Below are 19,424 nucleotides of genomic sequence, written 5' to 3' on the forward strand. Positions count from 1 at the left end.
GTTGATTTTCCAGAAATTAAACCAATTCAAAATTACACATTATGAAACCATTTCCAGAAATTAAACAACAATATTGAATACCACCGTCCAGGTTAGTAATATTCCTTGGATTATCATGAAAGTACGATTGATGAATACGAAGACATCCAAATAATCATATAAAGAACACTTTTATGACAAATTATACAAAAACATCCAAATAATTAACTACTCCACATAGATATAATCAAAATCCAAACCTCATAACTACAACATAAACAATGATAAAAATGTTGCAATGGAAAATACATTGAATATGCATTAGAAATTGGGCCTTGAAATCCAAACCTCAATCTCTAACGGTTTGCTGAAAACCACTAATTGGAACAGAAATTGAGAGAAAGTAAAGGAAACAAAAAGCAGGAAACTGAAAACCTACGAATGGTTTTTGCCTGAACCATACATACCTTGTTCATCATTGAAATCCATTGGATCAACAGAAAGAGGCTTCGATGGGATTCGAACAACTGCACATAATCACCAGATTAACAATCGCAAGCAAGGAAATGAAATCGAAGTAAAAAGGAACGATAATAGAAATAGATCAATGAGTAACAGGCTTGGGGAACTCGTACTTGGAAATTGGATAAGAATGAGGCTTGTAATTAGAGTTTACGAACCTTCCAATTGGAGATGAAGATGACGAGTTCGAACGGAGATGATGAATTCGATCTGAGATTGATCGGAGATGAAGGATGGCGAAGGAGGCAGATTCGATCTGAGATTGATCGGAGATGACGAATTCGATTGGAGACGAAGGACGGCGAAGGAGGCGGATTCGAACGGAGATGATGAATTCGATCTGAGATTGATCGGAGATTCGATCGGAGTTCCGGCAGTGGTGGTGATGATGAGTTTCTGGCGGTGTGTTTTCGGCGATAGTGAAAGGTTTCAGTGGTGGTTTCCGGCTACGGGGGTGTAGAAAGGTTAAATTGTTTTTGTGGGACTAGGTGTTAATGGGCTGGACTTATCCAGGACTTATTAGAATTAAGCTTTCACTTGGGGTGTAGAAAGCAATTATGTTGGGTGTAGAAAGCAATTATGCACGGTGCATAAGGATCTCCTTATGCACCATAACCACACCCAAGCAAGTGGCCATAACAACCAACTATGAACCTCTAACACAAAAATGGCTTTAGCTGATTTCATCCACCAATACAAATGAATATTTACTTTATCTCACGATTGATGAATATTATTTTCCTTGTTGCTAAAAAGCATATAATTATTTTCATTTCAAAAAACCCAAACACATAGGGGTCAAAGGAGTTGCATTATCGATCGCCACAGTGCTTAACCACCTGTTGAAAAAGTAAACTAAACAAAATGATCACAAATTCAATACGGATCAGCCAAATAAACTCCAACCCAATCATGAACTAAATGCCAGAGATCCCTAATGTAACACCCTAAACTCTAAAAGTGATGAATTACGCTAATGATACGAGCATATCAATAATCTAGAAGTTACTTCATCAATAAATCACCAAGCATGAATAAATAATAGTTTTCTCAAAATATCGCAGCAGAATAAAAATATCAACACCAATACAATCAGTAGAACATCACGAAGTAGCCATGTCTCAAAATCATAATACATCACCAAGTATAAAATCTCATCTCAACAATTGAGTCAGAAAAAAACAACTAGCCATAACACTCCAAACATAAAGACATCTTAGTCAGAGCCGACACACTAGACTACGAAAAAGCAGTAAATGAGGAAGCTCCAAGCTTTCCTCAAGCAACTCACCCAAGCAACAAACTAACTGCACATCGTCTACTCATCCATACAGATAAGGAACGCGGTCAACCAAACGACCACTGGGCGTTAGTCCACATTCAAGGATTTCATGCATAATCACATATACATACTCAACATTCCTAGAACACTAACATCACATGAATATTATCCTCAGTTCAACATAGATCATATCATCCTACCTCTATCATAATACATCAAGTATATTCGTACTTTAAATCATCATCAAAACTCATCATTTGTAACATCCATCAATATAAGAATTTCTCACCTTATTTCTCATTTAGCTAATTAACTAAACAATTACAGTTCATAATTTCAAAAGTATAAACAAGGAAATCATCGTCACGAAAAAGATCATCATATCACATTCATATAAATCACACTTCATTATTTTCACTAAAATAACCATCATCAATTAAAATCACCAAGCACACAATTCACCAAGTTCACCAATGCACATAAATCACCAAGGTTCACCAAGCATATAATCAAATATGACACATTTAACAACTTCACCAAACGTATGCAATGCTAGACATGACTTTATATGCATGTGGTACCGGTCACCTAAAGGTCGTCACGTTAGATATAACTGTATCATAAACATCGTCATTGAATACAAAGTATTCTAAATCACCTTCATTGGATATATATATATATCCTAAGACTTATGATGCATGAACATATGACACACTATGCACATGTTCAACAACAAATTCACCATCATTTTCACCTTCATTTTGCATACATGCATTCACCATCAATATCACCGTCATTTGCATGTAATAATTCAACAATTTAATTCATCACCATCATAATCAACACCAAAACATAGTCATGTTTATCACAAAACATTCATCAAATAGTCATCACCAAAAAGAAATATCTTCACCTTATAATTCACAAGTCGTGTTCAACAAAAGTCATAATCAACTATCAATTTAAAATACCAAGGAATCATAATCAACAACTACTGTTAACAACAATGAACTATAGAATCAACAAGTTCAAAATCACATTTTGCACCAAAGACAGACTATTATCCAAATCTTAACGCTCCACATATTATACACCCAATCATCATCAATTCATTCTCATTATATCATAAGACTAATGTTTATATGTGCTTATCTAATTTTCTCATAAGACTAGTGTTTATATAGTCACTACTCAAATGGGTTCAATCTCTTGTTGACTTAATGGGCTCAATAACCTTACCAACTAATTCACCGAGTTACTACACACTTAAATAGTCAAAATAATGAATAGTTACCATCTCTAAAATAATTACCACAACTCACTAGTAACTTAGTAAAAATAATTATCCTCACTCAAAGAACTAAAAATGACTCTCATAACCAAATGACATAATATACCCCTGCTCACCAAAAGACCAAAATACCCCAGAGTCTAAATCCACTAATCCTGAATGAAATATACATACAGACAATTAATCACATATTAGCACATATAAACACACATAATAAATAAATAAAATAATTCTAGCGAAAAACGGTCTGTTACACCTAAAAACCATACAATAGAGAAATAAGTGTGAGTTGTTTCCTCTTTTCCACACCCAGTAACACAAAATCACACCTCGTGAGGAATAATCCCTCAAGTCAAGAAATTTGCCTTAGGCGGTAACCTGTTGCAGAGAAGTTACCAAGCAAGAATAGACACCTTTGCTGGAACATATTTGTGCCAGATTAAATTTGAAGTTGAGTCCAAGGTATGGCTGTCATCTGTAGTGAGCATCTGATACACACTACGGAATTATGCAGTATGATATGATGCATGAAGACTCACCAAACATCATTTAGAAAGACACATAAACAACACATCATCTTTACGTCATAGTCATTCGTCATTTTTCATCATTCGTTATTATTCATCTTTCGTCATTCTTCGTCTTTCGTCATTTTAACAATCATAACGTCGTTATACATAATCATTAACACATTATCGTTAATTAACATCATATGTTCATTTGATTGTATCTAACTCATTCTCTTATTAGAACTCATGTCATGTTTAGAACCTACACTCATCCCTGGTTTCTTCTACATTCTCTGCACCATTTACTCCTAGTAACCTACCTTATCCTTTATCCTAGGTCTTTATGATTTCTACTACTCCCTCGTCTTTCCTCCTAGTAACTTCTGTCCATACGACTAGACTTATTAAGTCATAAGTCCCTCTCGTCAGTTATTAAATTCATCATTATTATCGTCTCTTACCTTAGTCCTCTAACATCATACATTAATTTTACTTGGTTTGTACCTTTAAAAGTATAGTTTAAATCATTAGACTCAATCTTTATTCTAAGTTTCTTCGATTATCCTTGTCTCTTGTTTATGAACTATTCCTAAAACAATCATCTTTTCTTATCTTATCCCTTACCTTCCTTCTCATTCATCTTACTCTCTTCTATTAGATTCATATCCTGACTCACTGCTCTTACTACCCCTCACGCCGTTCATTTAATTCGTACACAACTTCCTATCTCAGTTTACATTTCATCCTAACAACCCCAACATTGTGATCAGTTCCCTAAATTCATCCTCATTATTTCCACTTTTATGATCTTGTATCATTAATCATAAGTAACTCGATATTCATCACACCTTTCACCACATCTCTTTATTTAACCTACTCGTCTCTAATCCTTATTCACCAGCGCCTCGTCGTGTCTTTATCTTTACCGTTTTACCTTGACACCTTTCCACATCAACTTGTCAACTTTCCTAAGTTCACACTCTTTATATAGCCTCGTCGCTATATTCATCCCTTACTATAATTTACTATTATTTTCATATTTATTAATTCATGAATAACCCTCTTACAACTCACTCTACTTTCCCCTTAAGTCTTTCGTAGGCATCTTTATTTACGTCATTCATCATCATCGTCATACGACATTTATACTATCATCATATCTCATCATCTTATAACGTGAATATCGCATCTGTCGGTTAACATCATATCTACATATTAGTTTACATTTTTGTCCAACCAACATCATATTTAGATCCCACATCCATTCTTAATTTACCCTCGTTCTCTTCATCTTTTACTTCTATAGACACAATATATGCATTATTACTTCTATATTTAGATCCCACATCCATTCGTAATTTACCCTCGTTCCATTCTCCACATAATGGTTTCCATCTATACATCTAGCTTCTTACGTTCTTAAGATCCTATCCTCATGTATTAGTCCCTCATTATTGTCGTCTATACCCTAAAATTCTATCTTCGTATTCTTGGTTTGCTATAGTTCATGTTATTTCTAACTAATCTTATCTCCACTCTCCTCTAATACTTTTGATGACCATCTTATTTTAAATTCATTATGGCAAAAGAAACTACTCCTATAACCCTTAATTAAATTATTCTCATTTAAGTTTATTGATTTGGGGCCTTACTATACATCTTATGAACCCTTTGGAGGCATAAAAATAGGTCAAAAATAGTCTAACTCAACACTGCATCGTGGCACATTTGGACAGCTTAAAAATGGGTTTTGTTTCTGGAAAAATCGTGGCACGTTGGGCTTCAATCGTGGCACGATTGGGACGATTTCTGAACTCAGAAAACAACGTTTTTACCCTCGAATTTGCTCCTAACTTGGCTATAAACCTCTGTTATAGACCTCGTTTAATCCTAAATTGATAGGGGACATTACCTAGGGTTACCCTAACAACTAAACACTAACTTTTCCATTATCTCACCGGTTTACCTACTCTTTCAAGATTAAAAACTTCAAATTATAAACCCTAAATTGATCTCATAAATTCCATTCGTTCAACAACATCATTACCTTTTTTCATCACCATAATTCCATCATAAATAACACATCATAATAAATGAATCATTATAGATTAAACACCCTAAAGTGGTAGGAATCTCCCGCTTACCTCGAATCTTTGAAGTCACAACTTTTCGCCTTTCTTCTCCAGAACTAGGGTTTCGCTTCCTCCGCTCCTCTCTTCTATTCTTCTTCACGTTCAGTAAAAATGAGACCTATGATTGTTAATTCTCTATTTATACTTGGGCTAGCCTCCTACTATTATTCTTTCTATTTTATTTTCCATTATTTTTACTTCTCCCTCCCCCACTTAATTAAAACTTCTATTCTACACCTCCCGACTCTATATTACTTTATTTATTTTTCGTTTTCATCATAATAATCCTCCTAGCACGTCATTAATCATCATAAATCTATTTCTTTATATCTAACATAATATTCTAGCATCATAACACCATTATAATAAACAAAATCAAGAATTCTTCTAATTAACTTCATTAAATCAATACATGTAATTTTCGGGGTGTTACAACTCTCCCCCACTTAAAGAATTTTCGTCCTCGAAAATTGACTGAAGGAAATAACTCCAGATAGGACTTCTTGATCTAAACCTACAGCTCCCATGTTATGCTTCCTTGGGCAGGTCCTCCCATGTCACTTTCACTAATGCAATCTCCTTGCCCCTTAAGTTCATCACTTCTCGTTATTTTGCAAATCTTCAACAAAGTCCAAGGAAATATTGTCCCACTTCCACTCTAGAATAGACAAAGGTTCCATTAACCTCGATGACTCTTGATGTTCCACCCTTGACCTTTGCAAGACTATACAAGCACACAAAACTTCAGCTATATCTTTCTTCACACTTGCCCACCACAATATATCCTTAAGGTTTCAATACATCTTAATGGCTCTCGGGTGTATACTCAAACTGCTTTTGTGACCTTCCTCAAAGATACTCTGCCTTAGTTCCGGCATATTCAGCACACAAACTCTATCTCAAAACATCGTAATCTCATTGTCGTCTATTTTGAAATTCACTTCCTCTCCATGGTTGATTAGTGTTAAACAGTCAACTAACTCCAAATCAGGTTTCTGCCCTTCTTTTATCTCTACTAACATTTGACTCGTCATCTTTAGCATACCCATCAGGCGTCATTTCACAAACTAAATTAATGTCTCAGAATTGATTTATTAATTCCATTTCCTTAACCATATGTGTTGACATGTGTAAGGAATTCCTACTCATGGCATACGTTACTTCATTGGCCTTTCCTGGAAGATAACTCGGCTAAAAATCATAATCCTTCAATAATTCCAACCATCTCCTTCTCCTCATATTCAACTCTTTCTGATTAAATAGATATCGTGAACTACTATGGTCACTACGCACTTCAAACCTCGACCCATACAAATAATTCCTCCACACTTAAGTACAATTACCATAACTGCTAATTCTAAATCTTGTGCCAAAAAAAAAATCCTCTCATGAATTTTTAGTTATCTTGAAGCATTAGCCACACCCGACCATTTTTGCATAAGCACACCATCCAACATATTTTATACGCATCACAAAATACTATAAATGACCGTCTTGCCTTTGGTAAAATTAACACCGGCGTCGTCGTCAACTTCTTTTTAATCTCTTAAAAAAATTTCTTTTTTCGTAACCGTCTACTGAACCTCCCGTAGCAAACACTGCATCCACTTTAGAAGGATTAACTTCTATCTCATTACTAGAAATCACATGTCCCAAGAAACTTACTTCTCGTAACCGAAATTCACACTTAGACCTCATAGCACACCACCTATTCTCCTTTAAAGTCTGCAACACAATCTGCAAATGTTTTGCATGCTCCTCATCTGATTCAGAGCACACAAAAATGTCTCCCATGTATAATACAACAACCCGAGCTAAATACGGATGGAAAATGTTGTTCATGTACTCCATAAATACTCCAAATAGCATCATCGAATATTCATATTGGTCATAATGAGTCATAAATATAGTTTTTTTTTGGGTACATCCTCCAACTTCACTTGAATCTGATGATATCCCGTTCTCAATTCTATTTAACTAATCACACATGCACCCGCTAACTAACTTATCCATCGAATCATCAATCCTGGTAAGGAGCCTATTCTTACTACATCTTCATCTCATTTGTTGATGGTCTACATGGAAACTTAAATATAACATAATATTATCCACACATTATTCCTTCCCTATGATAATTTAAACTGCTCAAAACTTTATATGACTTTTCCGTAAATGAATCATATCCAATCTACATTTTCCAAAAATACCCTTCACATTAACATCTTACAACTACCCATCTGAAACATGTTTCCATCAATCGATTATCTTCCCAACTCATATTAATATAAACAACATTCATAATTATGTTATAACTCACTTACTCACGACTAAGCTTAAAAGGTCAAACTGAGAATTCTCGATCCATATTATCCTCCTAAATTGCCAAGCACAAATACCCAACTTTTCCTTCTAATCTTTCAACTTATAACTAGCACCAAACTAACTCCAAAGGTTATCATTGTAGCTTTTAATCTCTCACTTTAATGACTAAACTTCTCTTCTCAACGACACCACAAGTGAAACATCCAGAGGAGAAAGAGTGTCTCCCCCACTTGTTTCCTGTTGACACTCCTCCTCTTCCTTATCTGCCGTAACTCCACAAGTCATCACCGTACTCCTGATTCTAACCCTTCCTCTCCCTGGCACTCTTGTAGTGAGGAGACCTCACTCGACAACTTTGTTCCAATCTTCCTTTTATACCCACCAGTAGTAAGATACCTTATTAAAGGGATTCAGACAATGACAATGTTTGCACACATGCCACCTGTAGGGATTAACAAAATTATAAAACCTGGCCGGATGGACCGACCTTCTCTGATACCAACTATGTAACACCCTAATTCCCGACAATAATTTTACATAATAATAATCATGGTTTTAACGAAAAAGGGTGTCAAACACATTCATTAATCTTACTACGTAATACAATAATAAAGAATCAGATAAAACAGCGGAAGATCCTTCATAAAAATTTCATTATTATAAAATATCTTGTCTTCAAAATTATTTAAGAAAAATAGCAAAAAACATCAAAGTGCTTAAACTTCATAATTCAGGGACATTCAACGTTTAACCCAACCCAGTGTTACATATCAGAGCACGTATTTATTCGACTACTTTATATCACAAATAATAGCTACAGGAGTATATCCCCGTTGCACCTTCTAAGCGTCCTGCAAAGTTAAAACTCCCCGTCTTGAGTGTCTGTACCCCAAGGATACATACACCAAAATACACAAACAACAACAAAGGGGTGAGAATTCACAACATAACATATCTTGGGATACATGAATAATAAAGCAGATAATCTTATCATCATTGGTCCTTCATTCACATCGTCATCAATTATTCATCATAACATCATCAGTCATTCATCATGATACTCATACAATTTATTTCATAAACATCATTAACACATACATCTCATGCACACCTTTAACACACATACCATATTCACATCATTAGCACATATCACAGTTCACCTATCACGACCTATATGCAACGTACTTCATTCCTACACCTACATGCATGCCGGTATCGGATCCTATCATCATAATAATGTAGTTCAGAGATGTGTTACTGAAACATACGTTTCGTCATTCGTCATTCGTCATTCGTCATTATGAAGTATGATATGATGCATGAAGACTCACCAAACATCATTTAGAAAGACACATAAACAACACATCATCTTTACGTCATAGTCATTTGTCATTTTTCATCATTCGTCATTATTCATCTTTCGTCATTCTTCGTCTTTCGTCATTTTAACAATCATAACGTCGTTATACATCCTCATTAACACATTATCGTTAATTAACATCATATGTTCATCTGATTATATCTAACTCATTCTCTTATTAGAACTCATGTCATGTTTAGAACCTACACTCATCCCTGGTTTCTTCTACATTCTCTGCACCATTTACTCCTAGTAACCTACCTTATCCTTTATCCTAGGTCTTTATGATTTCTACTACTCCCTCGTCTTTCCTCCTAATAACTTCTGTCCATACGACTAGACTTATTAAGTCATAAGACCCTATCGTCAGTTATTAAATTCATCATTATTATCGTCTATTACCTTAGTCCTCTAACATCATACACTAATTTTCCTTGGTTTGTACCTTTTAAAGTATAGTTTAAATCATTACACTCAATCTTTATTCTAAGTTTCTTCTATTATCCTTGTCTCTTTTTTATGAACTATTCCTAAAACAATCATCTTTTCTTATCTTATCCCTTATCTTCCTTCTCATTCATCTTACTCTCTTCTATTAGATTCTTATCCTGACTCACCGCTCTTACTACCCCTCACGCCGTTCATTTAATTCGTACGCAACTTCCTATCTCAGTTTACATTTCATCCTAACAACCCCAACATTGTAATCAGTGCTCTAAATTCATCCTCGTTATTTCCACTGTTATGATCTTGTATCATTAATCGTAAATAACTCAATATTCATCACATCTTTCACCACATCTCTTTATTTAACCTACTCCTCTCTAATCCTCATTCACATGCGCCTCGTCTTGTCTTTATCTTTACCTTTTTACCTTGACTCCTTTCTGCATCAACTTGTTAACTTTCCTAAGTTCACACTCTTCATATAGCCTCGTCGCTATATTCATCCCTTACTATGATTTACTATTATTTTCATATTTATTAGTTCATGAATAACCCTCTTACAACTCACTCTACTTTCCCCTTAAGTCTTTCATAGGCATCTTTATTTACGTCGTTCACCATCATCATACGACATTTATACTATCATCATACCTCATCATCTTATAACGTGAATATCGCATCCGTCGGTTAACATCATATCTACATATTAGTTTACATTTTTGTCAAACCAACATCATATTTAGATCCCACATCCATTCTTAATTTACCCTCGTTCTCTCCATCTTTTACTTCTATAGACACATTATATCCTTCATCCTCAATCACTATTCCATTCTCCACATAATGGTTTCCATCTATACATCTAGCTTTTAACGTTCTTAAGATCCTATCCTCATGTATTAGTCCCTCATTATTGTCATCTATACCCTAAAATTCTATCTTCGTATTCTTGGTTTGCTATAGTTCATGTTATTTCTAACTAATCTTATCTCCAACTTTACTCTCCTCTAATACTTTTGATGACCATCTTATTTTAAATTCATTATGGCAAAAGAAACTACTCCTATAACCCTTAATTAAATTCTTCTCATTAAAGTTTATTGATTTGGGGACTTACTATACATCTTATGAACCCTTTGGAGGCATAAAAATAGGTCAAAAATAGTCTAACTCAACACTGCATCGTGGCACGTTGAGTTCCCATCGTGGCACGTTTGGACAGCTTAAAAATGGGTTTCATTTCTGGAAAAATCGAGGCACATTGGGCTTCAATCGTGGCACGATTGGGACGATTTCAGAACTCAGAAAACAACGTTTTTACCCTCGAATTTGCTCCTAACTTGGTTATAAACCTCTGTTATTGACCTCGTTTAATCCTAAATTGATAGGGGACATTACCTAGGGTCACCCTAACAACTAAACACTAACTTTTCCATTATCTCACCGGGTTACCTACTCTTTCAAGATTAAAAACTTCAAATTATAAACCCTAAATTGATCTCATAAATTCCATTCGTTCAACAACATCATTACCTTTGTTCATCACCATAATTCCATCATAAATAACACATCATAATAAATGAATCATCATAGATTAAACACCCTAAAGTGGTAGGAATCTCCCCCTTACCTCGAATCTTTGAAGTCACAACTTTTCGCCTTTCTTCTCCAGAAGTAGGGTTTCCCTGCCTCTGCTCCTCTCTTCTATTCTTCTTCACGTTCAGTAAAAATGAGACCTCTGATTGTTAATTCTCTATTTATACTTGGGCTAGCCTCCTACTATTATTCTTTCTATTTTATTTTCCATTATTTTTACTTCTCCCTCCCCCACTTAATTAAAACTTCTATTCTACACCTCCCGCCTCTATATTACTTAATTTATTTCGCTTTCATCATAATAAACAAAATCAAGAATTCTTCTAATTAACTTCATTAAATCAATACATGTAATTTTAGGGGTGTTACAATAGTCATGGGTATATCATCAGGGTCTATTGTTTTGTTATGATGTTTGTTGCCATGAATAACTAAACCTCTTGATTAGGGTTCCACGATGAACCCCTTCTTATTTGTTGGAAAATTTGTTAACTACGTGTGTAACCTTGTAGATTGATTTGTAGGATTAAAGTAGGCACTGAAACTCGAAATTTTATCAGTCCATTGACTTTTCTAATTACTACTTCTTATAGAGTTTAGGAAGTTATGGTTTGAGTCGTCTCCGTCCTTACTCTGCTCTTTAGAAAAATGTTGTGCATTACTCCAGTGGGAACTACACGAGTTATCTAAAGAGCCTAGTGTAGGTTTGACCGTCGTGATACATTAAATCAGTGATACACCACATAAGTTATATATTTCTTTAAAGATAATTACAATAAAGACGAAGGAACCCCTAAATATGATCATGTTTGGAAAATTGTTGCTTCAGCTCTTTCCAAACAGCAAGAACGTTTTCCATAAGAATGATTGATTAAGCAGAATGTACGAACTAACCTAATTCATAAACCATGAATGAATAAGATTGTTGCAACATTCCCATGCTTGACGGTTAGGTAAAATAGTGTAGGATTTGGAATGGTTCCATCAACAAATAAAAATTTGTTCTTCGCTATTAAAGCTCTGTGCATTGCACAAGTCCACATCAATTAAGTAGTTTGAACCATCAAGTTTAGGTGAAACAGTTACATAATTCGGACCTTCACTAGGATGCACATATAGTATTCAGAAGTGTTACTAAATGCAGAATTAGTGACTGCATTGTTTGAATGGTGCTAGTAGGAGCATTCATGTTACACGCCATGGAAGCTTGAATAGTACTGGATCTAAAATCAAAGAAAATACAGAGAAAGACAAAAAGTTCACAAGAAACACGAAAAAAATTCACTGAATTCAACGAAGCAAAACGTTGAATCACTAAATAAAACAGAAGAAATCATAAGATTCTTCGAGAAATCAAAAGAAACATCACTAAGAAAATTGATGAGCGAGGAAAAATGAGCTCTAAAGGCTCATGATAATATATTATGAGATCAAGATTATGGAAAATTGAAAGAGAAAACTGAATCTATTTAATGAATGATCTAAGTACAAGTTATTTACAATGGAGATAGTAATCTAGTCTAGATAGTTATTTACCGGTTATAACTAACAATAACTAGCTAGAATTTAGTGTAATTGTGATCCTCCTATGTTGGAAATTGAACTTGCTATAACCATTGTAGTGTTGGAAACACTTGCATCTTTTATTAGTATTGGCCTCAAGGACTAAAGACCTTCAAAGGATAACATTTGTCTTGTGCGTCATGGATACTTACTTTATTATTATTATTATTATTATTATTATTATTATTATTATTATTATTATTATTATTATTATTATTATTATTATTATTTTATAATAGTAATTATTATTTCCTTGCATGTGCTATATAGTATTTCTATATCAATATTTGGATAAACATGAATGATTTTCTATACATGTAAATCAACTTCAAACCTACCCTCTCTCAAACAAAAGAAAAAAGAAAAAACTCCAAACCTACCCTTTGAAAGAGTCTATAAATAGATGTTTAATCCATGAAACAATTGCAAAACAAACACAAACATCTATCATTGAAAGTTCACAAACCATGAAGCCAACATTACTTACCTTTTCTCTCCTCCTCGTTTCCTTTACCTACTTACCATTAGCTTTTACTGAAACAGTTGAAGACATAAATGGAAACCCCGTATTTCCTGGTAGAAAATACTATATTGCACCACTTATCTCTAAAGGAGGAGGTGGTGGATTGAAACTTGGTAAGACAGGAAACTCAGAATGTCCAGTTACTGTTCTACAAGATTTTTCTGAGGTTGTTAGAGGCTTGCCAGTTAGATTTACCATAATAGTAAAACGTGGTGTCATCTTTACAACTGACAAAGTAGATATTGAATTTGTTAAGAAACCAAAGTGTGCTGAATCTGCCAAATGGGTTCTGGCTCAAGATGATTTCCCTACATCTTGGGTAGGTATTGGTGATAATATTGATGCATTTCAAGGTAAATTTAAAATTGAGACAATTGGTTCAGGAGCATACAAGCTTGTGTATTGTCCATTGTTCAGTGCTCCACCTGGTGCTTGTATTGATATTGGGAGGTATAAAGATGAGAATGGATGGCGTTTGGTCCCAACTGAAAATGATCCCTTTAGGGTTGTATTTGTGGATGCTACTGAATCTGAAAAAGCTGTAGTTTGAATCAAATGTCCAAGCTAGTACTACTGAATAATATTTATGTAATAAAAATAGCTCTATAAAGGTTGCGCATCTTACAAGCCCCCTATAAAGAGCTTGTGTACTGTTGGAGTTTAAATATGTCTTCTGTTCTTAATGATATTTGAATCTTGGTTATGTTCATTAAAAAAAACTTCTCGATTTTCATCAAATAAGAGTTTCTAATTTGTTGGTCGTTAATCATTTATGACTGATGTAGCGACTGATATTCAACAACCGCTTCTGTGACTGTAGTTAGAGACTGTTTTGAGACTAAATCTAGAGTCTGATTTTGCTTGTCCTCTTGATGATCAAATTTGCGCCATCAGTGACTGTTCTAGGTCACTAGTTTGGTCTCTAAATGATGAATTTGATTTAAAGAAATTCTTCATTAACGGTCCAAAACATTGTAGAAACACTTTACAGTGATATTTAACATCTCTCTAATATTACATACACACGAAAAACCTTAAACATTAATATTTTTTTATAAAGGCAAGGAAAAAAAAGGGGCTTATGTTGTTTAAGGTTGATTTTGAGAAGGCGTATGAGTCATTGGACTGGGGTATTTGGATGTAGTCATGGGTAGAATGTCTTTCCCGACCTTGTGGCGTAAGTGGATTAAAGAGTGTTTTAGTACAGCTACTGCATCCGTGTTGGTAAATGGTGCCCATTGATGAATTTCCGCTTGAAAGGGGTTTGCATCAAGGCGATCCTCTTTCACCTTTTCTGTTTTCATGCGGCGGAAGGGTTGAACATCATGATGAAGGCCATGGTTGATAATAATATCTGTACTGGTTACAACATTGGTGCGTCCAATCTGCTGGCCATTTCCCATCTTCAGTTTGCTGATGACATTTTATTGATAGGGGTAAAAGTTGGGCCATTGTCCGTGCTTTGCGTGCTGTTCTTCTCCTTTTTGAATCGGTGTCTGGTTTGAAGGTGAGTTTTAATAAAAGCATGTTGGAGGGGGTTAATAACTGACTTTTGGTTGCCAACTAAGGCAAATTTGTGGAAGCGCGGTATTATTACTACAAAATATCGGTTTTGTGTGGTTGGGTGCGGTCACAAGGAGGACATTCAGCATTTGTTCCTCTCGTGGCAGCTAGTACGGTCGTGGATCAGTTTTGATGGTGCAGATTCTCATGTGATTAAAGATCACTTTCAGCAGTTTATTTATTACACAGGTGGTTTAAAATCGCGACGGTCTTTTCTTCGGTAGATTTGGTTATTGTGTGCTTGGATTGTATGGAATGAGCATAACATCAAGTTATTTAAGCAGAAAGAAAATACTATGTTTCAATTATTGGAAAAGGTTAAGTCTTGTTCTTTATGGAGGCTTCAAGCCAAGAAAGTCCGTTTTGTTTTTGGCACATGTATGTGGTGGTCGAGCCTGCTTTTATGTTTAGGAATCGGCTAATCTGTATCTATATTCAGGTATTGCCATTGTAAATTCTTCGTGGTCTCTTTGATACACCTTGTGCCGAAGAGATTTCTCGTAAGTGTTAATATATATCATTTTTGGTTGTTAATTCTTTTTTTTATCCTCACATGCAATGCAATGTAGTCTGAATGAAGCCATGTTGAACAAGTCAAAATACGAGCGCTCCTGAAATATACAATTATCTTTTATTCTTTTTTATGCGGATGAGTTTATTTTTAATTAGGGATTGTCTGTTTCCTTTTTTCATAACAAAAAAATTCATTATTGTTTTTTAACCCTAGTCCATCATATAGTATTTGGCCTAATTGTAGATGCTTCCAGATTTTTTTTTTGAAACATGTAGATGCTTCAAGATATTCGCATAATATCTTTCTTTATAAAATATTTTATTTTTAACCCTAGTCCATAATATAGTAATTGGCCTAATTGTAGATGCTTCAAGACTTTTTTTTTGAAACATGTAGATGCTTCAAGATATTCGCACAATTTCTTTCTTTATAAAACATTTTATTAAGGCAATACTATACATAAGGTGTGCATATATGTCAATAGAAGAGTTACAAATTATAGCAAACAAAACCTATGAAAAAGATGAAGCTGACAAGCCTATTAGCAAAAGATGCAGGGTGCAAAATGATAAATCTTCAAACCATGGCTGGTTCAATGCATTTATAGGCCTAAAGCGAATTTTGAATTGAGACTTTTTAAATGTGTTGGAAGAGAAACATTAAAATTTAAATACGGATCACAAATTGTCGAAAAAGTAAACTAACCAAAATGATCACAAATTCAATACGGATCAGCCAAATAAACTCCAACCCAATCACGAACTAAATGCCAGAGATGCCTAATGTAACACCCTAAACTCTAAAAGTGATAAATTACGGTAATGATATGAGCATATCAATAATCTAGAAGTTACTTCATCAATAAATCACCAAGCATGCATAAATAATAGTTTTCTCAAAACATCGCAGCGGAATAAAAATATCAACACCAATACAATCAGTAGAACATCTCGACGTAGTCATGTCTCAAAATCATAATACATCACCAAGTATAAAATCTCATCTCAACAACAAAGTCAGAAAACAACAACTAGCCATAAGACTCCAAACATAAAGACATCCTAGTCAGAGCCGACACACTAGACTCCGAAAAAGCAGTAAATGAGGAAGCTCCAAGCTTTCCTCAAGCAACTCACCCAAGCAACAAACTAGTTGCACACCGTTTACCCATCCATAGGGATAAGGAACGCGGTCAAGCAAACGACCACTGGGGTTAGTCGACAAATCATAACAAAGGTATAACCAAACATAAGCATTCAAGGATTTCATGCATAATCACATATACATACTCAACATTCCTAGAACACTAACATCACATGAATATTATCCACAGTTCAACATAGATCATATCATCCTACCTCTACCATAATACATCAAGTGTATTTGTACTTTAAATCATCATCAAAACTCATTATTATTAACATCCATCAATATAAGAATTTCTTACCTTATTTCTCATTTAGCCTAATCAACTCAACAATTACAGTTCATAATTTCAAAAGTATAAACAAGGAAATCATCGTCACCAAAAAGATCATCAAATCACATTCATATAAATCTCACTTCATTATTTTCACTAAAATAAACATCATCAATTAAAATCACCAAGTACACAATTCACCAAGTTCACCAATGCACATAAATCACCAAGGTTCACCAAGCATATAATCAAATATGACACATTTAACAACTTCACCAAATGTATGCAATGTGCCTAAACACGACTTTATATGCATGTGGTACCGGTAACCTCAAGGTCGTCACGTTAGGTATAATTGTATCATAAACACCGTCATTGAATACAAAGTATTCTAAATCACCTTCATTGGATGTAACATCCTAAATCACCTTCATTGGATATAAATATCCTAAGATTTATGATGCATGAACATATGACACACTATGCACATATTCAACAACAAATTCACCTTCATTTTGCATACATGCATTCACCATCAATATCACCGTCATTTTCATGTAATAATTCAACAATTTAATTCATCACCATCATAATCAACACCAAAACATAGTCATTTTTATCACCAAACATTCATCAAATAGTCATCACCAAAAAGAAACACCTTCACCTCATAATTCACAAGTCGTGTTCAACAAAAGTCATCACCAACTATCAATTTAAAATCACCTAGGAATCATCGTCAACAACTACTGTTAACAACAATCAACTAAAGAATTAACAAGTTCAAAATCACATTTTGCACCAAAGACATACTATTATCCAAATCTTAACGCTCCACAAATTATACAACAAATCATCATCAATTCATTATCATTCCATCATATAAACATGAATTCAAAGTCTCCTACAAGTTATCCCATCATAAAATATTAGTTTGACAAAGTTCGTCTAAGTTTTTGAAAACAAGCATTTTCCGATCATCTCTAAAAGCAAAGTAAACCAATTCAAACGCTCAACCGAGTATATACACTAATCACACATGAGTGCAGTAACATATACATATATGTTTCATAGGCTAATTCCAACAAATAACAAAATTCATATAAGTTCGTATCATTTCGCCGTTTTTCAAAGTAAAACCGAGTAAAAGTTCATGATTCCCATCCAAAACATTTTTATAAATCCTAACAATACTAGACAACCCTAGTCCTACCCTTTTTCCTTGAGAAAATGAGTTTTCGGAAATTTCATGTTGTTGAACCATTTTCAAAAATTTGATGATATGATTCACAAAACCAAGTTGATGTTTTCTAAAGGTTTAGAATGCTCAAATATGTTTAATTACATCAAAAGAATCAGTTTGGATGTCCGGATCGATCACCTAAAGTCAGGAACACCCAAAACAAGGGGTGCTGTCATTGAGCAACTCACTTCACGCGAGATAATCTCGCTTTAAGAAAGTTTTCTCCTGAACAATTCACCTGTTCTGGCTGTTCCATTACAGTAATATGCCATCTTTAACTCCAAACCCCCAATTTTGATCCCTTTGACCCCAAATTCGACCCCAAAACTTATACACTTGATTACAAACATAAAAAGGCATTTAAATCAACAACAAACCACCATTTTTACCAATTCATCTCAAAATCATCATCTAGTTCATTTTCACCAAAAACCACCATTTCTCAATTTTCATTCAAACTTCAAAAACAACCACACCAATCCAAACCCCATCAACACACAAACATAAACATTAATGAAGTGAATTCAAACATGTTTCAACAACCATCACACATAATTCATGATTTACACTCAAATAATCAAAATTCATCAAAACAACTTAAAAACAACAACAACAACAACAACAACTATGAAGTTTAAGCTCTTAACACAACACTTTCATGAAATTTATCATACCCACAATTTCACGTGAAATAGGAGCACAAATTTTATCATTCAAAACCACAAAAAGTCACAATTATCACAAAAGCACTCAAACCCATAAGTGAAATTAAGAGATTATAGCTTAATTAGTGAAAAGAGACTATCCCCCTTACCTATAGTTCTTCAAGATTCGAATTTTCTAGCTTCAATTTAGTTCCTAGCCACCAATCCTAAGATTTCTCTCTCTAGCTCTTCCTTTCTCCTTTAGATCCCCTTTCTCTCTATCTTTATCTCTATCTCAAAATGTTTTGTAAAATTGAGTGAATGAAGGTAATGACCTAATTTTCTCATAAGACTACTGTTTATCTAGTCACTATTCAAATGGGCTCAATCTCTAGTTGTCTTAATAGGCTCAATAATCTTACCAACTAATTCACTAAGTTACTACACACTTAAACCGTCAAAATAACAAATAGTTACTGTCTCTAAAATAATTACCACAACGCACTAGTAACTA

At 34.3% G+C, this 19,424-nt stretch overlaps 1 protein-coding gene across 1 annotated transcript; it reads left to right on the top strand.

The window, feature by feature from the left end:
* Positions 1-13,435: 13,435 nt before the first annotated feature.
* On the top strand, positions 13,436-14,141 carry LOC146916924 (kunitz-type trypsin inhibitor-like 2 protein). Its single transcript, XM_085718797.1, has one exon. It carries the CDS (start codon positions 13,471-13,473, stop codon positions 14,074-14,076), a length of 606 nt encoding a protein of 201 aa, XP_085574923.1. The 5' UTR covers positions 13,436-13,470; the 3' UTR covers positions 14,077-14,141.
* The last annotated feature ends 5,283 nt before the right edge of the window (positions 14,142-19,424 follow it).

Source organism: Medicago sativa, chromosome 6 (assembly GCF_051527215.1).
Source record: "Medicago sativa cultivar Bolivia chromosome 6, Bolivia_mono, whole genome shotgun sequence".
Classification (NCBI taxonomy): Eukaryota; Viridiplantae; Streptophyta; class Magnoliopsida; order Fabales; family Fabaceae; genus Medicago; species Medicago sativa.